This window comes from Gopherus flavomarginatus, chromosome 2, assembly GCF_025201925.1.
Source record: "Gopherus flavomarginatus isolate rGopFla2 chromosome 2, rGopFla2.mat.asm, whole genome shotgun sequence".
Taxonomy (NCBI): domain Eukaryota; kingdom Metazoa; phylum Chordata; order Testudines; family Testudinidae; genus Gopherus; species Gopherus flavomarginatus.
Window position 1 is genome coordinate 290,788,162 of NC_066618.1, and position 22,599 is coordinate 290,810,760.

Sequence of the window (22,599 nt, forward strand, 5' to 3'; positions counted from 1 at the left end):
AGTTTCCTCTCTCATTTCCATACCACAGCATGCTCAGTCAAAGCTATTTCAGGCCCTGCACTGATCAAACTGATTATATAACAACTCTATTGTACTATCATATTACATATTATCATCAAAGAGAAAAAAAATCAAAGTCGACTGTGGGGAGCTAAAATGGTGTTGTTTTGATAAAGAGCACATTGGTGTGACATAAATAGACTAATCTGATTTATTATTATTTCTAATGCTTAATAATGTGGAGGAGTGGGGGAAAAGAGGCACCTGAAATTGAGAATGCATTCCAAAATGATCATGCGAGTCTCTATGAACTGAGCTGTAGCTCACAAAAGCTTATGCTCAAATAAATTTGTTAGTCTCTAAGGTGCCACAAGTACTCCTGCTCTTTTTTGTAAAGACATTGTTTAGTTCTTTTGAGTATTATGAAGTCTTGTTATAATTAACTCCACTACTGCATGCCTGTACCCCATCAGAGCTTTCCATGCAGCGATGTCAACGGTGGGACGATAAAACTATTGTTTTTGTTTCTTTCAAAATAAAACAAAATTCTAGGAAGCAAAAAAAAAAGAAAGATTTATATAAAGAAATGTATTCAAATAAAAGATTATGTACAATGAAAAACAGAGTGACACAGAAACAAGCAAGAGTTTATATAGAATCCAGCGACCCAGAGATGGAAAAGACACATCAGATCTGCCAATCCCCCTTTACAGGGTGAATGTTATGGCTAATCCCCCACTGAAGTCAATGGGAATTCTCATGGCTTTTTTGTGTATGATTGTATTGTATATAATGTTTCCTCTAGTGCTTTGTCCATTCCAGTTCTAAATTCCACATGCAAAGCTGGACAAATATGGCAAAAGAGCATTCCAATGTGTATTTTAACTAGATTTCATTGTTATGGTTTTATTGTTATTATTGTTTGTCTGCAGATGTTCATACAAGAGAGTTTCTCTATGGGAGACCGGACACAATGCAAATGGTCCAAGATGACTTATGCTGGAAGTGTTTGGGCAGCCGTCATGAAATCGCTTTGATTCTTCCCCATCCATTTTACAAAATTTTCAGCCAACCAATCAGGGAACAGAAACAACACCATGTAATTTGGGCAATCCGCCCTGTGCCATAGAATTATAGAAATCTATGGCTGGAAGGGACTTCAATAAAACATCAAGTCCAGCCTCCTGCATTGAGACAAGACCAAGTAAACCTAGACCATCCCTGAGAGGTGTTTGTCCAACTACCCATAAAAACCTCCAATAACGGGGATTCCACAATCTTTTTTGCAAGCCTATTCCCTTATAGTTAGAAAAGTTTTCCTAATAGCTAGCCTAAATCTCCCTCGCTGCAAATTAAGCCCATTACAAACCACTGATAACTACTCTTTGAGAAGGGTCTTTCAACTATTTGCAAACCTACCTTACAGCACTTTCATCTAGACCACATTTCCCTAGTTTGCTTATGAGAATGTCATGTGGACTGAATCAAAAGCCTTACTAAAACCAAAATACATCACTTCTACTGCTTCCTCACATCCACCAGGCCAGTAACCCTTTCACAGAAGAAAATTGGGTTGGTTTGGCCTGATGTGTTCTTGACAAATCCAGGCTGGCCATTCCTTATAAACTTATTATCCTCTAGGTGCTTACAAACTATTGTTTAATAATTTGTTCCATTGCCTTTCCAGGTAGACTGACTGGTCTATAATTTCCCAGGTCCTCCTTATTCCCCTTTTTAAAGACAGGTACTATGTTTTCCCTTCTCCAGTCCTCTGGGACCTCACTGTCCTCTCTGAGTTCTCAAAGATAATTGCTAATGATTCTGAGATTGCTTCAGCTAGTTCCTTAAGTACCCTAAAATGAGTTCCATCGGGCCCTGCTGGATTGAATACATCCAATTTATCTAAATATTCTGTAACCTGTTTGTTCCCTATTTTGGCTTGCATTCCTTTCTTCTTCTTGTCAATATTCATTGTGCTGAGTATCTGGCCATCATTAACCTTTTTAGCAAAGACTGAAGCAGAATAGGCATTAAACACCTCAGCCTTCTTCAGGTCATCAATTATTACCTCTCCATCTCCATAAATAACTAATTGTGAAGAATAAAAAATAGACGTGCAACCAGTAGTGCATGAATATAACCCAGAGGCTGAAATATGTTCACAAAAAGACCCAGAGTTTGAGCTGTAGTTGAAGAGCAGTTGCCACAGTTCAAGGAGGCATAGTGCCAAGGGGGCTTTAAACTACCTTCACACTTCCCTTTATTCTACACCAATATACACGGGCCTGGGCCCTAGGCAGACTTAGAGCAGTGTGTGGACTGCTCTAAGTGGTGACTGCTACCAACAGCAACCAGGAAATCACCTGGACATGTTTATGCCCCAGTCAAATCTCCCTTTCCCCCACAGGAAGAGACATAGGAGCAGCTATATCCCCATGGCTTCACATTTACTGCTTGAATCTGGGACTGCCTCCTTCAATTGTCCCGTTTTCTCTAACCAAAGCATTTCTTGCCACCTAGCATCAGAGAGTGTACCACAAAATACACGTCAACATTTTCATCTAGTTCAAGAGGGGGATGAATACACAGACAAGAGGATTCAGCTAACTATACTACAAGTGCTTGTACAAAAGGGGTCTTATAAAGATTTTATATAAGGGACTGGTTTCAAAATGTAAACAAAGAGACATGAAGATCATATTTAAGATAAGAACACCAGACAGATTTACAGATCTTTCAGGCAGAAAAACATATCCTAAGGCACATAGACACCTTCTGTCTAATGGCATCCCACAAGAACACACTCTGTCTTTACATTCAGAGATTTAAGGTTAAAAAGGAGTATTATAATTATCTAGTCTGTCCTCTTTCATAACACAGGTCATAGGAATTTGACGCAGTAATTCCTGGATCAAAGCCATAACTTCTGGTTGAGCTGTAGCATATATTTTAAAAAGACAGACAGTCTTGATATAAAGACTTCAAATGATGAAGAACGCACCAATTCCCTAGGTAAGCTGTTCCAATGGTTAATTCCCCTCACTGTTAAAAATGTGCACTTTATTTCTCATCTGAATTTGTCTAGCTTCAGACAGGAGAATCTATAACTTCTCAGTTAGAACACATTACAAACACTGAACTTCTAGAATTCAAAACCTTGTAGAACTTTTGACAATTTAGTTCCACTTGGCAAGAAAAGCGATTCCTCCCCCTCTTAATAAAAAAAATCCAACTTTTTTTAAAAAATTCAAGTTTTTTGAAAAAAGTTCTCCAAGCCAAATTCTCCCCTCAAAGGCAGGCAGAATTTGAATGTTCAGAGCTTTGTGAAACCAAATATTTTGTTGATTTTCTTGAATTCCTAACATATATACCAGATATGCACAAACAAAAACATATGCAACAGTGAGTTTCAGAAGACCAGTAGATCTCACGTCTTGAAACAGATGTCTAGTTGGTTATCATAGAGGTGGATCACAGAATGTTAAGACTGCTTTCCAAATGTTTACTGGTTTCAAAACTTCTAACATCACCCTAAGTCTTAGAGTCTATTGGGTACTTAGAGCATGTCACTAGTTAATTATGTACACACAGTACCCATTAACACTAAATAAAAACATATTTCCCATAAATTAGGCTAAAATGTTCATTTCAGTGTCATGGTCACTCAGAATTCTAGTTTAGTATTTCACTCATGTTATGGGAGGTTTTAGTGTGCAATACCAGCATGATTTTGCAGAAATTCCCAAAAGAGGAAGTAATAGAAAGTTTTCAAAGCTGTGGATACTTTTGTGTTATAACACACTGAAATTACAGACTTTGACTTTATTGAATGATTAAAGCCAGGAGAAGAGAGTTGAAAGTAGAGGTCATTACTATCTTCTGCCCACTAATGCCCTGACAAATTAACCCTAGGAAGGCAGTCAACATCCCATAGGCGCACACGGCTGTTGAGGTCAGATCTGAAATGGAAGTTTGCATGAATTTGAGAAAAAATATTATTCAGGTACACTTAGAACTATATATGGGGGGTTATTGCTTTTATATAGCAAGTATATGCTAGTGTAATCAGCAAGAGAGATGATTTGTGCCAGATAGATAATGCTTTTTTTGTACATTGAATTAACCCTGAAGGTCTTTTAAAAGGTAGGATTATTAATTCAGACGCACTACTGTACCCTGATATGGGTCCCAATCCTGCCTCCATTGAACACAAAGACAAAAATCCAGTGTACCATATCCTGCTTGCATTCATCATGACAAACTTCCACTAGCATTAGTGGGAGTTGGACTAGGACCTAGAATTTGGTTCTGTAAAGTCAGTTTGGTTCAGATCATTAGCTGGGTGATGAATGATCCCAAAGGAACAATTTCACTTAATGGCATCATCAGCCTTCACTCCATCTGGCTAATGCAATCTGCTCCCGATATAACCCTTCAAAACACCGGAGTGCAACTGTTCTTGCCACATACAGGCACATACTTATGTCTTTCAGACTAGCCAAAAAGCAAGACCATATCTACTACTGCAAGTTCCCAGTAGGCCAAAAACGATCAAGATACTGTTCCTTGAATTCTTCCTGAGACCAACAAAGGCTTTCCACTATTTACAAATCAAAAGCATTTAGAGACAATCATCATTATTTTTTTTTATTTATTTAAAACAAGGAATGCCTTGTCACTATTATATAAGAAAAAATATACATCCGCCTATTTATACCCACCCTCATTCAAGCATTCCAAAAAATATAATTCCTATTCATGCAGGTAGTTGCTGCACCAAAAATTAAAATAAAATAATAGCCTTCATAATAATATTTTTTTAATAAATAAGAGTAAAGTAACAAAATGAAACTCTATAGTTCCAACAATTTTCCCAATTTCTCTTAAAAAGTTCTACTTGCACAACAATTGTTGGAACAGTAGCAAATGGTGAAAGTAAATGTAGTTAAATCAATTATATTATTTGCTTTTGATTATTAATTCCATTGCTAGTTTTTCTTGTGTTTTTTTATAATGCATACCAGTTTTACAAAGTGCATGCTTTATTTTTATTTTATTTTATTTTTAATTTTGAACTGGCAAACTAAAATGATCCATCTTTTCCTGCTTCTTTTTTTTTTAAATGTTAATACAATCTAAAATCTAGCATTCAAAAATTGATCATGATACACCTGGTATATTGACTGCTTATGACACATGCTTGACTTGGCAAAAACAAAACAAGTTGGCTCCCCCGTCCCCTATTCTTTTGGAAGCAGTCTAAAAGTTAAAAGCAGGCTGGAACACAATTGCTTCAAGGGAAAAAAAATTAATACCTGATGCATTTTTGTCACATGGCACTAGTTGTGGAATTGCACACACACGCACTCAACACACACGCGCACACGCGCACAGCGACCTGCTTGAGAGGAAAATAGTTTATTAGGTCCGGAGTGCCAGCGGCACAAGAAGGCTCCCAGCTTTGTGTGCAACTTTGGATTTGGTACCCACTTCATGTCACCTTGAATCCTCTGAAATCCACCGAGGGGGTAATGTAAGGCATACTTTGCTGGAACAGTAATAATCCATGCTTCATGCTCATGAGCTGAGTCTCAGAGGAGGACTGGCTTTTTCTATTCCCTTTGGCCTCACTCCGTCTCACTCAAGAAACAAAAAAGGTAATTGGGGGAAACAAGTAAAGCAAAAGAAGAAAAATCACTTTAAATGGACTTTCGCCTTTTCATCAGCCTGTGGTTATCTGTAAAGCTGTGCAACCCAGGTGAGATGGAGCTAACAGGAGATGGGAAAAGGCTGTTTTTTAATGTGCTTGGTGAGATCTCTTCTATCTTATAAGAGATGGAGTGAAAGTACTGAGGATTCAGCTTGGAGCTGAATGAATTTTGGTGAGACACCATCCGGCTGGTGTACTCATGGGACCTGTAACACATGCAGGAACAAACTGACTGAAGATCTGTTACTTCAGCCTTGTACCGTGGCCGAACATGCTGGGCGTCCTCTTGAATGTGGATAATCATGCTGTTGCGGTTCCCTGCCAGGGATGCCCGCTCCTCAGCATCCCGTCTCTCGTCCTCACTGTTCATGGTTAAGAACCTGAGAACAACCAGATTTAGAAATGCTCCAATGACTGTCAACCCCACTAGAATGTACATAAAGCTAAAAGCCACGTAGAGTGGCTTCTTTTGGAGGGCCCCTTTGGTCTGCAGGGCCACATAGTCACCAAATCCTATCGTAGTCAATGTTATAAAGCAGTAATAGTAAGCATGGAAAAAGCTCCACTCCTCATATTGGGAAAAGGCTGCTGCTCCAATGCAGAGGGTTCCCATGCAGGAGAAGAAACCCACAGTGACCATATTTTCCATGGAGACGTCGGTGCTCCTCATCCCGCAGCACTTTTTGATCCGTTTCAGGAGGTACTTGACAAAGGTGTTCATGCGCTCGCCCAGGCTCTGGAACATGACCAGCGTCAGTGGGATCCCCAGGACAGCGTAGAACATACAAAAGGCTTTCCCGGCATCCGTCCCTGGGGCAGCATGTCCATAACCTAGAGAAGGAAAGGAAAAGATAGGAGTGTCAGCAAGGAGTGGGAATTCCAAAAGCTTCCTCATCAGACCGGCAGCACAAATCATTAACAAAAATAACTCAAGCACCCTGTCAACACCCACGTCTTCCCCAGGTAGAATACTCTCCTTGCTGGAGAAGTCAAAGCCACCTCTTTCAAAATCTTTGGAAGGCACAAGTGACTCCTACTTTAATGAGGACTTCTTTGCTGCTGCAGCAGTGGAAGGCTTCAGCCTGAGAACACTGCAATGACGAACTGCACTATTGCAACAAGGAGCTCCCAAAGCCAGCGAAAACCTTAGGTGTGCATGTGCCTGAGGAGAAGACGGGATGAGGGAATGGAGAATCTATTCTGTTCCGTTCCAATTTAAATGAAAGCCTTGTCCTTGTAAGCAAGCAAGAAGAGTTGCAACACTGCTTAATGGCAAACAAAATTATACAGAGTTCATTTGCTGGAGAAGTTTCACTTCCTTCCTGAAGGATTTACAATGGAGTATAGCATAACATTCAACCTTTATAACCGGACATGATTGTCTTCACCAGGGCATTTAAAAAAACCACACACACACTGATACCTGGCATTGGAATCTGGTCCATTGCAAAGGCAGGGGATTTTGATGACCTCAGAGGTAAGTATTCTCTGGCAGGAGTGATTCAGCAGTATCCAGAGAACCATCAGAGGTAGAGAAACCATCCCAAACCTCTCTCCAGTTTGTTGGTGGAATTTTAACAAGCTTCTCCTAGGAATCCTGTGAAAGACACTCACTGCTGGAAGACTGTAGGGTTTTGAGGGGAGGGTTAAGGCTTGCACTATTTTTAAGTACGGAGGATTGCACAATTGATTCAGCTCATTCTACAATTACTAGAAATGGTTGGAACTATTAATTATATCTGGTGGCTCAGGTAGTCCAGGACCGGATATGTGGTATGTTTCCTGTTATATTAGTAGGGATATGAGAACTGGTTTACATTGAGTAAGAACCTACTCAAGCCATTGTGACTTAACTTTTTCACCCCACATTGTTGCACAAATCCATACTTCCTGCTAGGAGTGGGAATGTGAAAATACCTAGATCCCTGCGCGAATACAAAATTTGTATCCGCACCCGATCTGCAATCTGCAAACAAAGTCCGCAGATATCCATGGATACAAAGCTGATATCCGCAGATTTTCAGGGCTCTAAAAATACCTCAAGAGAGAAAGATCTTGCAGGAATTCTTGTCCAGTTTTGCAGTCCTAAGAGGTTTCACAGAATCTACATGTCCTGTTCCCCACTCCATTATGTTGGGGAATATGACTCTTCTGGAATCAGTGGCAATACGCAGGTATAAAACTGAAGTGGAGAATCAGGCCTATAGATGGTCATGGCCTAGTGAGCCATCTAATCCATCTCCTTGCCAATGTAAGACACACACAGGCAGGCAGGAAAAAGATCTCAACTTTTAGATACTTATCCACACTGAAAGTAATCTCTAAGTGTAAAATTCACTCCCTTGCAGAGAGATTGCACAAGGTCTTACTCACCACCTATTTTCCACTGAAGCCCTCCAAATAGGAATGAAGATGGCCTCTTGGCCCTCCACACAGGAGTGAATTTCTTTTGACATTTCCCCAATCAATACTGTAGCCCTATTCTGATATTTTCAGTCAGACTCTTGGTCCAAAAACTACCCATTTGCAGTGTGCACAGTATGAAATGCAACTAGTAGTTAATTAGCTACACTGCTGCAGGTAACGGTAGTAAATTGTCCTGCGCTTGGCTACTGATGCAATGATCTATTAATGCACTTTCACCAGAACTCAGTACTGAATACCATGCAAAGTAGAAAGAAACACTGGTCTAGAAAAAGAAACAAAAACTAGAAACTAAATCTTCAAAGATCCAGTAACAACCATTATTAACTCAACTGCTAGTTGCTGGCAGCTGGATGGTGATATAAAAACAAATCTGCAAAAAAAAATAGAAACAAGTTATTTTTAAGATTACAGAAAGAACAAATTGATTCACCTGTTGTACCAGACCTTGTTTTCAGCTCTTTACAAAGAGCAGCTTCCAAATTTCCTGGGGGAATAAATGCCTCCCATAGATTGATGCTGGATTTGTTCCACCTGACTATCCCTCAATAAAGGCTATAATTGCCTCTCATTACTAAGATCAGCTTTTGAACTACAGGGGTGTTAATTAAAGCAAGGACATCTTCCCATTTTATAGCTTTAGTTACAGCTGATAAAGGGGAGGGAAGCTCCAGAAAATGTGATTTTCCAGATGGTGACGGAGATGGCAGTTGGTAGAAACAGCTTTCACTTGGGCTCTAAAGAAAAGGGTTAGGGATGAAAAAAGATTTCCTTTGAAATTGTCCAATCCCACTCCTTAAGGATCCAGAGAGACAATTTAGGCAGATTATAATAAATTAATATTATGCACTTACAGAGTATCTTCCATCCGAGTTTCTCGAAGTACTTTATAGACCCCGTAATTAATTCACTTACAATACCCCTGTGAGATAGATAAGCTTTAGTAGCCCCATTTTGCAGGTAGGAAAGGTGAAGCACAGACAGATGGTGACTCTCACAAGGTCACACAGCTAGAAAGAGAATGCTTACTATACAACTTTAGTCATTAGACCACACTCACTGCGTCGATGTAGGTTTATACAATCGGATATGTTATATCACAGTTTGAACATAAACACGTAGCACAGACAAGGTCTTTTTTATTGAGATGGAATCAAGCCTTTAAAATAGGTACATGAGTGCTAGGCAAAGAACATTTCTTTAGTGCAGACAAGGCCTTGGAGCATACGTAGCTCCGTGGCACTGGCCTCAGAGATTAACAGTGAAATGCTCTGAACTTTACGAAGCAAAAGCAAAACTCTCATTTGCTTAAGTGGTGCAGAATCAGGCCATAAACACTGCAAATCAGCAAAAACCAAATGATATTAGTTAAGTTCTTTAAGTTTTAACAATGTAGGTCTGAAATTTAAAATGGGACACTGTCCCTTTTAATTTCAAACTCCCTCAGAGGCCCAATGTCAGAAGCCAGAGGAAGATTAAAGTTTGCCAGAAGAAAGTGGAGGATAAACAGTTTTTCTTACCTGTAAATAGTGTTCCTCCAGTGGATAAGGTCAGGCTCCAACTAGATGGGTTTGACTTTCAACAAGCCTCGGTGGACACAAGCGACCACTTCAGTAGCAGAAGATGACTGCCTAATAGGGTGACCAGACAGCAAATGTGAAAAATCAGGATGAGGGTGGGGGGTAATGTGAGCCTATATAAGAAAAAGACCCAAAAATCGTGACTATCCCTATAAAATCGGGACATCTGGTCACCCTACTGCCTAAACAGGGTGTCTAGAGACTCTTGTTAACTTCCCCAGCTCAAAAGCCGGGGCACTTTATTCAAATATGAAGAGAAATACTTACAAGTTGGGAGATGAGAGACACTGGGTTGGAATGAGCCTGGTTACAGAAATAAAGGCATCTGAATACACATGGTATTGGGTTTTCAGCTTAGATCATTTTCACCACCCTGAGAAGGGGGTGAAGGTTATGCAGAGGATCCTAGGACCATGATATTGAGAAGACATCCACTTAAGAAGCTAAGAGACTGAAGAAAACCAGGGAACTTGGGCATCCACAAGAAAGGAGAAGAGGTGCATAAAGGTGACACACCATGTCTACACCAGGGAGTGGAGCACTGCAGAGGGGACAGTTCCTTCTGCCAGGTTAGAGTTTCTGCTTATTCTGAATGTGAGCAAGTTCAATGTGCCTGGGAGATGAGCAACAGATAGAGGAAAGAGGTTTTGTTCTGCTCATCTGAGCAGTAGGATCAAACAGTAGAGAAGCCCAACTTGTGGAGCCTTAACTTGGAGCAGGGCCATATCTATCTAGGTATCTAGAAGGCTCCCATCACTGCAGTATCTGGAACGGCAGAATGCAAGGACTAGATTAACAGCAGGCAGGACAGTGAACAAGGAGAGTGATCCCTAATGTTTAAAGAGACATTACCAGATGGAACAGGGGGTGCACAAATGACTTTCACCTCGAATGGTGGAAACAAAGTGGCTTCTGTACCCATTCTTTCCCTGTTACGCCCAGATGCTTGCTTAGGCTTCACCGATGGGATTCTTCAGTTGTGCCCTGGTTTGGAGAAGGATAGTCAGGCATGAGGAACATGTCGTGTCTCGAAGTGTTATCCCTGTTTTGAGCCAATCTGTGTCAATTGCAGTTTCCTCCCCAGCTACAGCTGAGGAGATATGGAGCGTGTCCATTTCCTCAAACAGTCATGCAGAATGGTTGAGAGATTTAATCATGAGAGGCAGAGACTTGGGTCACCACAGCCTCATCCCAAATGGGTCACTGAGTTATTTTCTTCTTTGCTGGCTCTGAGGGATGCCTCTGGAACTCAACAGCACACTAAGGACAATTCTAGAAAAGCAGCGAGATCTAAACACTCATGTTTGCTCTGTTCATAGCAGAGTATAACTTGGGAGGCTTGAGGCAACCTGATTTGTTCCATTAAGTTGGCTGTTCCATTGCTTGTTTGCGCCCTTTTAAGAATAAGGGAAAAGGAAACCCACTTAGTTTGAGGCCGGCACTATCCAGTCAGGGAGAAATACTTGGTTAGTTTCCTTTCAAGCTTCTAAAAGAGTAGTACAGACACAGTACTGACCTCTTAAAGTCCCACTTATCCGACAAGGTGAATTCCATTGAACCACATTGAGTTCCTGTGAGAAGACAGACGTTCCCAGGACAGCTGGGAGTATTAAGCCACCAGCACTAAGCAAACAATGAAACGTAACTGCGATTATGCATCTTGTCACCTGGAATAAGCAAGTCAATGATAATTGGTATAATAAATTAAAAGGGAAAAAAATTCTGAACATTCCCAGTGCAGCGTGTCTACACTGTGGTCACCGTATTTAGACCGTTAGCAGTCCAGGGCAGAGTCTGTGTCTGTACTGTGTCCTGTGCTCTCAGCTCTTGGACAGGCATGGTTGCGCCCTAGGCCCTCGTACCAGACCAAGCACATGAGCAGTGCTTACCAAATCATCATATTAAAAATGAAACATACAGACAACAAGCTGTTTGGTATTTGGAAACGGTGTCAAACCCATGGTAAAGCTGCAGAGCTGCTGGGTTCATTCACATTTGCACTCAGATTTTAGACCATCTCGAGTCCTGAAGCAGCACAGCTCTTGGTGTTAGTCAGGGGGGAGAACTGTTTCCTCTGGGGAGTAGGATTTATTGCCTCTTTCCTTCTCATGTCATTCACTGCAGTGACGGCCACTTGGCATCTCTCACCGGGCCGCCTCTTCTTTGACAACAGCATGTGCAAAAAATGAACCGTGCCAGCCCCGTGACTCAACCCTTTCTTACTCATTCTGGCTGCAGCTCCGCAAAACAGATCATGAAACGGGAATGATGGCATCTGCAACTCAGACAGGGAGGCATAATTCAGATAAAAAAGCCAGGCTGGTGTCACAGGTTCACTTCAGAGGTTTATCGACATCAGGGAAAGTGCCCCGAAGAATTACCGGCACTTTTCTGACTTCAGAGCCACCACTTCAAATGGGAGGGAGAGGAAGCCACATCCTTTTTATTATAAAGATGAAACCGGTTGACATCAGGGTTTGGCAAGGGGGCTCTGGAGTTGGCTCTTCTACAAGGCTCGCTGTGACCAAAAGCAATTCCCATCTGCTCAGTGGCAGGTGTGAAGGGAGCTGCTGGGCTTCACTCGCTTCCCCATGAATAGCAAACAGGAAAGCACTATCGCAACCGGCATTCTCAGAAGACAGGCCAAAGACTGAATGAACCATGGTGACTGAACTCTCTTCTTGCCCTCAGAGATGACCCCTTCGGGCTGGAGGCGCACTGCATAGAAACGTGCACTGCTGCCGTCCATGGAACACATTTGTTCTGGGCAGATTTCAATCCTCAGGGCTGCCAATGATTTAAAAAATGACAATAAGTAACAGGCCTTGCCCAAAACCAGCACTGCAAACTGTTATGGCCCAAAGGGTTTCCCAGCACCAGTGGAGAGAGGTGTTAATCCCCTGTTAGAGAATAAAAGGGGTTCACCGTTCTTTTTCCCAGGCAGCCTTTCAGCGGAGAAATCCATTCATTCGGCAATGTTATCATCCACTGCCATAACGCCACAGGCTGTGCTCTCATTGGAGCTCTTTTTAAAAGGATGGGGCATGATTATTATTGGATGGGAGACATCCAAGGAAAATCCATGTGCTGGAGGAAGCAGTGTTGTGTGAGGACAAGTTTCCCTAGATGCCAGCATGAGCCAGTGACCCAACATGGTGCCGAGTGGCGCTGTGCTCCTGGAGTGCCCATCTTTCCCATCTTCTGACCACCTGAGGTTATTAAACATCCTGGGCAATTTTCTGCAAGATTGGAGGGCTAATCCCAATTCCTGGCTACCTTCCTGTCTGATTATATTCTGCTGAATTAAATTTCCCCTCCGAGTTTCCGATGGAGTTATTACTCTTCCTGTCTGTTGTGTAGCATAGCTGCTGAGTTCCACCCCAGATGTGGCCACATATCAGTGATGACTGGAGTGATATCCAAACCAACTAAGCTATTCAGCCACCCAGAGAAAAGAAGGTAAACAAATCAGACTCCTGTCAGAAAAGCAACAGCTCTCCATCTGATCTGTGCTCTGAGTCTTGTTCATCTGGATGAAAGATGCCTTGTTAAAATAAACATCCTCCCTGGCATTCAAGCAGTTATTCAAGGAAGTTATTTTTGACTCCTCCCTCTCCCTTGTCCCATGTATCCAAGCTATCTTTTTATTCTGTATTTGTACATCACCTAGCACAATAGAGTCCTGGACCATGACTAAGGCTCCTAGGCACCGCAGGAATACAAATAAATACAAAATAACAATATCCAAATCCTGCTGCCTTTTTCTTCCTGAACTTCTCCAGGATCCACCCTTTTCATTCCCTTCCTACAGTCAGGTTCGAGCCCTCATTATATCTTGCCTCAACCACTGCTACAGCCTCCCCTCTGGTCTCCCAAACGCACAAATTTTCCGCCTTCGGCCCATATAAAAGGCAGCTGCTAAAGTCATATACCACAACACAATGGCTTTCTCTCGGTACAGGGTGATGTGGTGACGTGGTGATATCACACACTGCTGTGAAGATGTCGTTGTCACAGATAGGAACCCTGCAGAGTTTGGGGAAAGTCCACTGCAACCTTTATGTAAAAGTAGGCCGGTACAGTGTACCAGTAAGAAGTAGCCACTTCTCCTGGCCTGTACGCAGCCAATGTTAAAGTTTGCCACCCCACCCTCACCCTCACCCTGTCAGCGGCCCTGCCGGTAGGGACCATAAGTCGTCTGTGTTACTTTCACCTCTCGGGGTGGGTGTCAAAATCTTAGCAGTATCCCCTATGAAGATTCCTTGTATGAGGGTGGCTCAGTTTATAACAACTGCTAATCTTTCCTCTGCTACCATACAACCCACTTTCCCCAGTAACCATGCTTCCTCCACTCTGATTCATAATATAAGTCTATATACCCTGTTTGGAAATTACACCGAATAGTTCATGTTATATCAGGGTCCACAGGGCGCAGCAGGTGACTTGTGTGGCTTTGTTCTCACTGGGAACCTTTCTTGTTGAACTTGAGACAAGTGTTTTAGTTGCTCACATAAAACAAGTTTAAATGAGCCTCAGCAGAGACTTGGCTGGATCTGTGGATCCCTCCAAGAGAGAGGCAGGGACATAAAGGCAGGAGGAATGGGCTGCTTCTCCTCTGATTTGTTAAGTTATTTGTCAGGTGCCAGCCTGAGCCCCTATTCTTGAGGGTGGGAGGCCAAGTCAGACCTCTGTACATCGTGAGTCATGAGACAGATAACTGCCTCAGCCTACAAAATTACTCCAGGAGCAGGAATCTCTTTAAGCAAATCGGAGAGACTGAATCAAACGCCTGCCAGCAAACTGAACAGATGACAGCAAAACAGCAGAGATGAAACATTCCCTCAAAAGATAGATAATGGCTGCTGTGTCAGCACATCCCTGTCCTCTTCAAGTCAGGGACTGGTTTCTTCAAAATCTTGTTTCCTCAAGCACTTTTAGATCATGTTATAGCCTAAATTCATTGTATAGAATCTTCTCTACCTAGATCTTCCCTGACTTATGAAACTTGTACCTTCTGTTTTAGCAAGGCCTGTCTAGTTATTGTAATTGTTTCCTTTCACATATCTCTGCGTAGCAACAAGATGCCCTAAGCACCAACATTTCCAATCTATGTAATGTACATGTGCTACGCACGATAAGTGGTGGCATAAATACCCCTGCCATGGCTGTTACACACACGTATTAATAGACTTCTTGTTAGGTGAGAGAAAACAGCAGCAAAGAACATATGCACTCAAAGAGACATTTGAGAAAATAAATGATGCTTCTGTTGCTCAGTAAAGCTAGCCGAACACAGGCTGCTCTGGACAGCTGGGGGGATAACAGTGGCAGGCCATCAACCAAGAAAACCTGCTGCATGGTGCTAAGCAAAACTCCATGAATCAATAGCCCCACCTGATCTCAACTGCTTGCCTGCCTTTGCTGGGAAGATACATTTCTTAGACAACCTTTGGGTACTGCCCCACCAAGGGCCACATTCAGGGCCAGATTTAGGGGCAGGCAACCCAGGTGACCACCTGTGGTGCCAGGCTTGGGGGGCCACCAAGCTCAAAGTGCTGTTTTTGTTGTTAGCATGAATAAATGCAGATGTACAGATCCTAGCATGCAAGCGTATTGCCTTATATGACAGGGATAAATCATGCATTGAAGTCGTGAAATGGGCTACAAATGCAATAGAAATAAGGTTTTCAAAAGTTTAACAAATGGCGAGGGGCACCAAAGACGATCCTCGCCTCGGGCACCATCATTTGGTCTAGGACCAGGCTGGCTACACTGACGATTTACCAGTGGCTAGAGGGCAACATTTAATGTGTGTAAACTCTTTTTTAACACAGGGCTGTAGCCCCTATAGACCTCAGGTCCGCTTCTATCGAGATGGAGTATTGCACGCAAAATTCAGAGGTCCTGTAGGTTCCCTGAGATGGGACTGCCTTTGAGTAGACTCCTCAGTGCTTTTCTAGGTGGTCAATGAAAGCAGCGCACGCAGCCCCCACCTACAGCCCACCCCTGCTTCACTCATGGGTCTTTGATGGATCAGCTTCCAGAGGAGACAATTGCGAATAGTGCTTTAGAGGCAGCATTCACCCTACCCTCTGCCATGCATTCAGGGTGTACATAGATGCAGGTCACACAACATGGCCTTGTAGGTAAATAACCAATGTATATTGAGGAAAGATGGAGCCAGTGAGATGAACTGGTTAAAAACAAAACATTAGAAATGGACAGAAAATAGTGAGCAACTTCCAAAAAAGGTTTTAAAATAAAAATATCTTGCTTTTCAATTTAGAAACAGAACCTGAAAAAAGCAATTTTTGAAAACCAACACATGTATATTGGAGCATGGAGGAGGGTTGGTTTTTCATCATATAACAGGATCATTTTGAAAGTAATGAATTTTTTCTGTGACAATTTTTGTTTTTAAAAAAGGCTGTTTAAAATGTTTTTGAAATGACAAATTCTGACTGGCACAACAAATTATTGATACCTATTTTGTAATAGTAAGTATGCTGGGCACTGAAGGTTGTAACCCGTAATCTCTATTACCTCAATTCTGCTGTATCTCATTATCTTGTACATTTTCTTTTTTACTGACAAGGTAAGAAATAACTGGGACTGTCAACAGTTCTCTTTACCCTTTAATAAAAAGCCTAATAAGTAAAATGGCCAATGTATCTGTTCTTTCACACAATGTTCTTAGAAAGAACAGGAGTACTTGTGGCACCTTAGAGACTAACAAATTTATTTGAGCATAAGCTTTTGTGGACTACAGCCCACTTCATCGGATGCATAGAATGGAACATATAAGAAGAGTATATATACGCATACAGAGAAGATGCCATACCAGCTCTAAGAGGCTAATTAATTAAGATGACCTGTTATCAGCGGGAAAAAAACTTGTAGTGATAATCAAGATGGTCAATTACAGACAGTTGACCAGAGGTGTAAGGATAGTTATAATAAGGAAATAGATTCAAGCAGTGTAATGACTCAGCCATTCTCAGTCTCTATTCAAGCCAGAGTTAATGGTATCTAATTTACAGACTAACACAGCTGCTACTCTGAAACCTGTCGATGTTCTTAGAGTACTGGAAATCAGAGACCTGTTAGATAACCTAGTCCAGCTCCCATACAAAGCAGAATGACTCCCTGACGTATATCCACTAGTGTTTTGTCCAATGTCTTGTCTACTCTGAAATGTTTCAAGTGACAAGGTTAGTTCAGAGGAAGCCTATAGAAACTAAGGGCACAGAGCCTGTTTCTCTCATTTGTCTCTCTCTCTCTCTCTCCCCGTGCTGTTTCACCTCCATTCCTCTCATTGTGTTTGCTGTCTCATCTAACTCCTGTCACATATGAGAACAGACATGACTAGCAGCAGCTTCTTTGTTTTATCTCACAGGAGACGCGGTAGCTGCATCTCCCTAATGGCATGATGCAGCGTACAGAACTCAAACTGTTGAGAGCTCAGTGCCACAGCCAGGATTGGCTTGGATGCTTCATGACTAACCATTTTCTTTTGGAGGCTGAATGCCTACTCCAAAGCCAGTTCTGTTTTGTCCATCATTTTCCCTCTCTGTGGCCATCATCCAATATGTACTGGAGCCCCACAAGGCAGGCTCCAAAGGGTGCTGGAGCAACATCCCAAGCAAAGTTTAGGGAATATTAATGCCGCTTTCCCAGGGATGAATGTATGGAACTACACCCGCAGGAGATAGCTCTGCTCTGCACAGGTGCCACATTAAGACACACTTCTCCACTGACAGAAGCAGTGTATTCTGTCAAGTCACAATAATAATGAACACATCACTTCAAAGCATGGAATGAATATTAACTAATCCTCAGAACCTCCTTTTTTATTTGTTGCTGCTGCTCTGATTCTCCTCTCCCTTGTGTAGTCACTTCTGCAAAGTAGCTATTTGGTGGCTTCAGACCATTCTCAGAGGACAAGAGTCCATATGACAGAACAGCCATCACAAGTGGTATTTTGCTGACCTTCTCTGCAGACATGCCCTGAACGGAATGGGTGTTGCAACTGAGCCGTGCCCTCAACACTAGGCTCCCCAGGGCAGAACTGAGCACAAGCATGAAGCACCAGGAGGGAAAGTTTCCAGTGCTATTGCCTGTGCTGACCTTGCTCTTGGGAGAGAGGACACCAGCCTCCCCCAGACTGTCCACCAGGGAACTTCCCCCTGACTTCAATTCACTTCAGAAAAAGAAATAAACACTCAATAGCAACAGCCCCTCCACCCACTCTAGGGCTCCACCTAGTGACTCTGCAGTACTGCCCTGGCACCTGGTGCCGAAGACTGTGGGGCCTGTAGCTTCCAAGCACTAAGGAGCTGGGAAGAGGCGGGGAGTCCTTTATCCACCCGTACAAGGCCACTGGCATTTCAGGGACTGAGCAGAGATTTTGGGTTAATCTGATGCTGCTAAGCAGACCATTATTTTGCTCTGGATTTCCTGCTGGTCAGTTGTTGACAGTTTGCCAAGACTACAGCTGAGCCTGGGCAACTTACTAAAGGAATAAACAATGCAGCAAATCAGCAGCCAGATGCCCTCCCAGGATAAGCTCCCTTTGGACTCATTATACACCAGGGGGGAACTGGCATGCTGGATTCTTCCAAAAATAACGATCCTCCAGTCACCAGGATGCGAGGAGTCACTGGATTCAATGGCAAAGGGAAGGAAGCAACTGACACTGAGTCTCTGGGTTCAGAAGACTTGCGTGCATCGCAGTATGGACTATTTAACCATTTACAGTGGTAGGGCCAGATTCTCCACTGCCTTGTACCTTGTGCCATCATTTACCAGTGTGGGTGCAAAATACTAGGATTCAGATTTGGCAGCATTTGACATCCCCTTTGCACTAATGTAAGACTATCAAAAATGCAAGGCAGTGGAGAACCAGGCCTCTAGCATTTCTGATTCCAGTTTCTTCCCCACTCAGCTCACATTCCCTCCATCTGACTCTATTCTAATGGTTGTTAATGAGCTCAAAGCACTTTTAGGAAGCTGAATTCATACTTCGCCCCTATATCCCTTCTCTCTACTTCCTGCTCCTCTTCTTGCTCTGAAGATGTCACAGGTTTGATCCATGGGTCACATCGCAGACACTCCCAAGACAAATCATGCCTAGAACAAGATCTCAAACAGAAGCGAATCATAGAGACAAGTAAGAAAAGATCTATTATGTCATGTCCATTCCCAGGGGCAAGTGCAGGCTGTTCCGTACAGTATATTCTCCAGGGCTTTGTCCAGTCTTGTTTAAATGTTTGAAATAACAGGGCTTCTGCCATTTACCTTAGGAGATTTGTCCACTGTCCAATAGATCCTACAATCAGGAAGTCTTTCTGCTATTCAGCTACATTTTCTTCTGTTCTTTTCCCCATCATTATTACTTCTATACCCCCATATCCCAGACACAATTCTCCCCTTCCTTGATGTTTAACTCCCTTGAAATACTTGTAGATAGTTATTGTCTCTCACCATAGTCAATAAGTTTTACATATTGTAGTATTCATGGCACAATCCTGCACTGAAATCAACAGACGTTTTACAGCTTTTGCTTACCTATACAAATACAGTTTTTAAATCTTTCCCCACATGCACATCCTTTCCTTGATCATTCTTATTATTCTTTTCTTAATTTCCTATAATCCCTCAGGATCTTTCCAGGATCTTTGCTAGCAATGTACACAGTCTGTCACATGATGACTTTGCCTATGTAGCTCCAAAGGGCCACATCTTTTTAACTATCCCATTGCATTACAAACTCATATTGAAATTGCCATTCATTATCACCGCTAGGTCTTATTTGTCATCACTGCTTTCCAGGAATCTTCCTCTCCCTGCACATCTGTGATGCAGACTAGGATTTGTGACCCTTGATCATATATTTATAGGGCAATAATAATGCATAATTACAGAAGACAATGTCCAGCTTGCCTGTTTCACCTCGGATCACTGTTCCATTGAACACATGTCACTGAGATGTGTTAATAATGAAAACAAGTATAAGTTTATTTAACAAAGAGCAGAAATTCAAGTGATAGCAAGTAGAAGTAATGGAAACAGATGGTTACACATAAAATAACATCATAACACACAGTCTAGAGCCTAGACTTAACTAGATACTTTCCTGTCTTATACAGCAATGCTTACCCAAAGTCCTTCCCATGTTTTACAGCCAGGCTTGGCTCTGCTCTTCTGTTCATGAGACAAGTCGCTCTGTCAGCTTGCCTCCTCATAAATCCAACCCCCTCCTGCTGTTTATTTCTTCCTATAAACTTCCTCTTTTAAAGCTTTCGCAATCACTCAATCAGCATTTGGCTCAGTATGCAAACAAGCATCCACAGGGCTGGATTTACATCTTACGCTCCCCTCAGCATGGCATCTTCCTTGTCCCCTCCTCCCCAGATCTACAGCTGATCTTCATGTTGCACACAGTTTTAGAAAGGTAAGGCACCCCTAGAACACCGATGCCCCTGGACATGTGCCTACTGTGCTAAACTGGAAATTCAGCTCTGAGCATACACCGTGAGACATATGATGCCCAGCACACACACGACCAGACAGAGGGATAAGCATGTGTTACCTCCTATTTGAAATGATCCTGTCTGAGACATGTCACCTCCTGGTTACATGTCTTAACAACAGAACTTTCAGCATAGACACATAACTCCTTAAATATTATCTGTACACACATACCACAACCATTACGATGTCCAGTGAGCTATTGGCTCTCAGTAGAGACCACACATAACATCCTTTAGTGAATTATTATGCACATATTCAACCCAGAAGATCACCATAAATCTCCGAGCAACCCCTGTGCCCTCTGTCAGTTGGCATCAAGAGGCCCCTGTGTCACAGAGTTCAACTTGCTCAGAATTCAGTTGTGATGTGCTGGGCACCCTTCACAAGGGCAGGGACCTAAGCGTCTCATGTCTTGTATGAGTCGGCAGGTCCATTTGATTGGTATGTCTGAGTAAGAGGGTAAGTACTTTCAGGGCAGAATACAGGGGCTTGTGGGGTAATGATCCCTGCAAAGTTACAAATGAATTGAGCTTCTTCTCATCATTAACTGATCTAAGAAACGTGGACTGGAAGCTGTCTGGAAAGCTTTCACTGAAAGGGTCTCAGGTGTTGAACCTTAAAAACTCTAGTTAAATATGTGTTGACAAAAGCAACCAAGAAACAGAATGTTTTAAATGTCAAATAAAAATCACTTCCTGTCTCCATTAAACATTTCATCAATACCTGTGATGACATTATCCTACTGGTTCTCCTGCAGTCCACAGAGTCTTACAAAACGAAGGCTGAGGAGAGATATGATTGCTCTCTATACACCAGAGAGATAAATACCAGGGAGGGAGAGGAGTTATTTAAGTTATGGACCAATGTTGACACAAGAACAAATGGATATAAACTGGCCACCAAGAAGTTTAGCTTGAAATGAGATAAAGGTTTCTAACCATTAGAGGAGTGAACAGCTTTCCAAGGGGAGAAGTAGGGAAAATAATCCAACTTGTCTCAAGACTGAGCTTGATCATTTAAAGGAAGGGATGGTATGATGAGACTGCCTACAATGACAGGTGGCCCATCCGTGACTGCCATTAACAAATATCTCCACTAGACAGAGATGGGACACCAGATGGAGAGGGCTCTGAGTTACTACAGAGAATTCTTTTTCAGGTGTCTGGCTGGTGGATCTTGCCTACATGCGCAGAACTAACTGATCACCAAATCTGGGGTCAGTCAGGAATTTCCCCCTGGGTCAGACTAGCAGAGACTCTGAGAGTTTTCATCCTCTTCTGCAGTGTGGGGCACAGGTAACTTGCTAGTATAAACTACAGTAAATGGTGGATACTCTGTAACTTGAAGTCTTTAACTCAATATTTGTGTAATTCAGCCAGAGGTTATGGGCCTACTACAGGGGTAGGTGGGTGAGGTTCTGTAGTCTGCAATGTGCAGGAGGTCAGACTAGAGGATCATGATGGTCCCTTCTGGCCTTAAAGTCTATGAGTCTTGATAGTCTTCCATGGGAAGCAGTGTGGCATCACTAGCTGCCTTATGAAGTCTATAAAACTAAGTACATCCAGTTAACCCCCCTTGAGAGAAGCAGGTTGGTAATCTACAGTAGCAAGAAAGGCTGTCACAGGTGGTCAGAGCTTGCCCATGATCTCTGTAAGATACTGATATTTTATCTCTATTAGGCTCCTTCTTTTCAATTAAACTAAGATTTATAAAAGCATAACAATTGCCTTCATAGGTAGTTTCCAGTGCATTTACAGGTTTATCTTGTTTTATTTACTGCTGTATCCGCCATAAATTGCACCCTGATAAAAAAAAATCAGTCTTTGCAAACTCTGAGAAGAGGTCTTTATGTGCATGGATTTTGAGTGTGGTGTCTCCTCAGCTTTCAGAGAGATGCTATGGCTTTCCAGTCAAGACGAAGGCTAAAGGAAAAGCTATGTGACTTCCTTTCACTGGGCTTGGGCTGGTCTACACTAGAAAAGCCATATTGGCATAACTATTGGGGTGTGATATTTACCAATACAGTTATATTGGTATAAGTCTTGTGCAGACACCATTATACTGGTATATCTTATATCACGTCCCAAATGGAAATAAGCAATACCAATATAAACACTTTTATACCAGTATAGCGGTATCCACATTAATGGGATTTGCCACTTTTACTACACCAGCAAAACTTCCTAGAGTAGACGAGTACTAATGGTGGGTTCACTTCTAAACATGCTGGGTGAGGAGGACCATAAAGCAAAAGGGCTAGAATGTCTCTGTAAAATGGGGATAATAGACCATTACGATTCATCTGCTATTGGAACTGGAAAAGGTTCAGAAAAGGGCTACAAAAATGATTAG

General features: G+C 42.3%; 1 protein-coding gene across 1 annotated transcript in view; it reads right to left on the reverse strand.

Annotated features, from left to right (window-relative positions):
• Positions 1-5,440: 5,440 nt before the first annotated feature.
• Positions 5,441-22,599, reverse strand: part of KCNK9 (potassium two pore domain channel subfamily K member 9) — a 125,059-nt gene continuing 107,900 nt past the window's right edge. Inside the window, exon 2 of the mRNA XM_050941044.1 lies at positions 5,441-6,541. Coding sequence (XP_050797001.1) covers positions 5,700-6,541 — 842 coding nt within the window. The 3' untranslated portion in view covers positions 5,441-5,699. The remainder of the gene's footprint in view (positions 6,542-22,599) is intronic.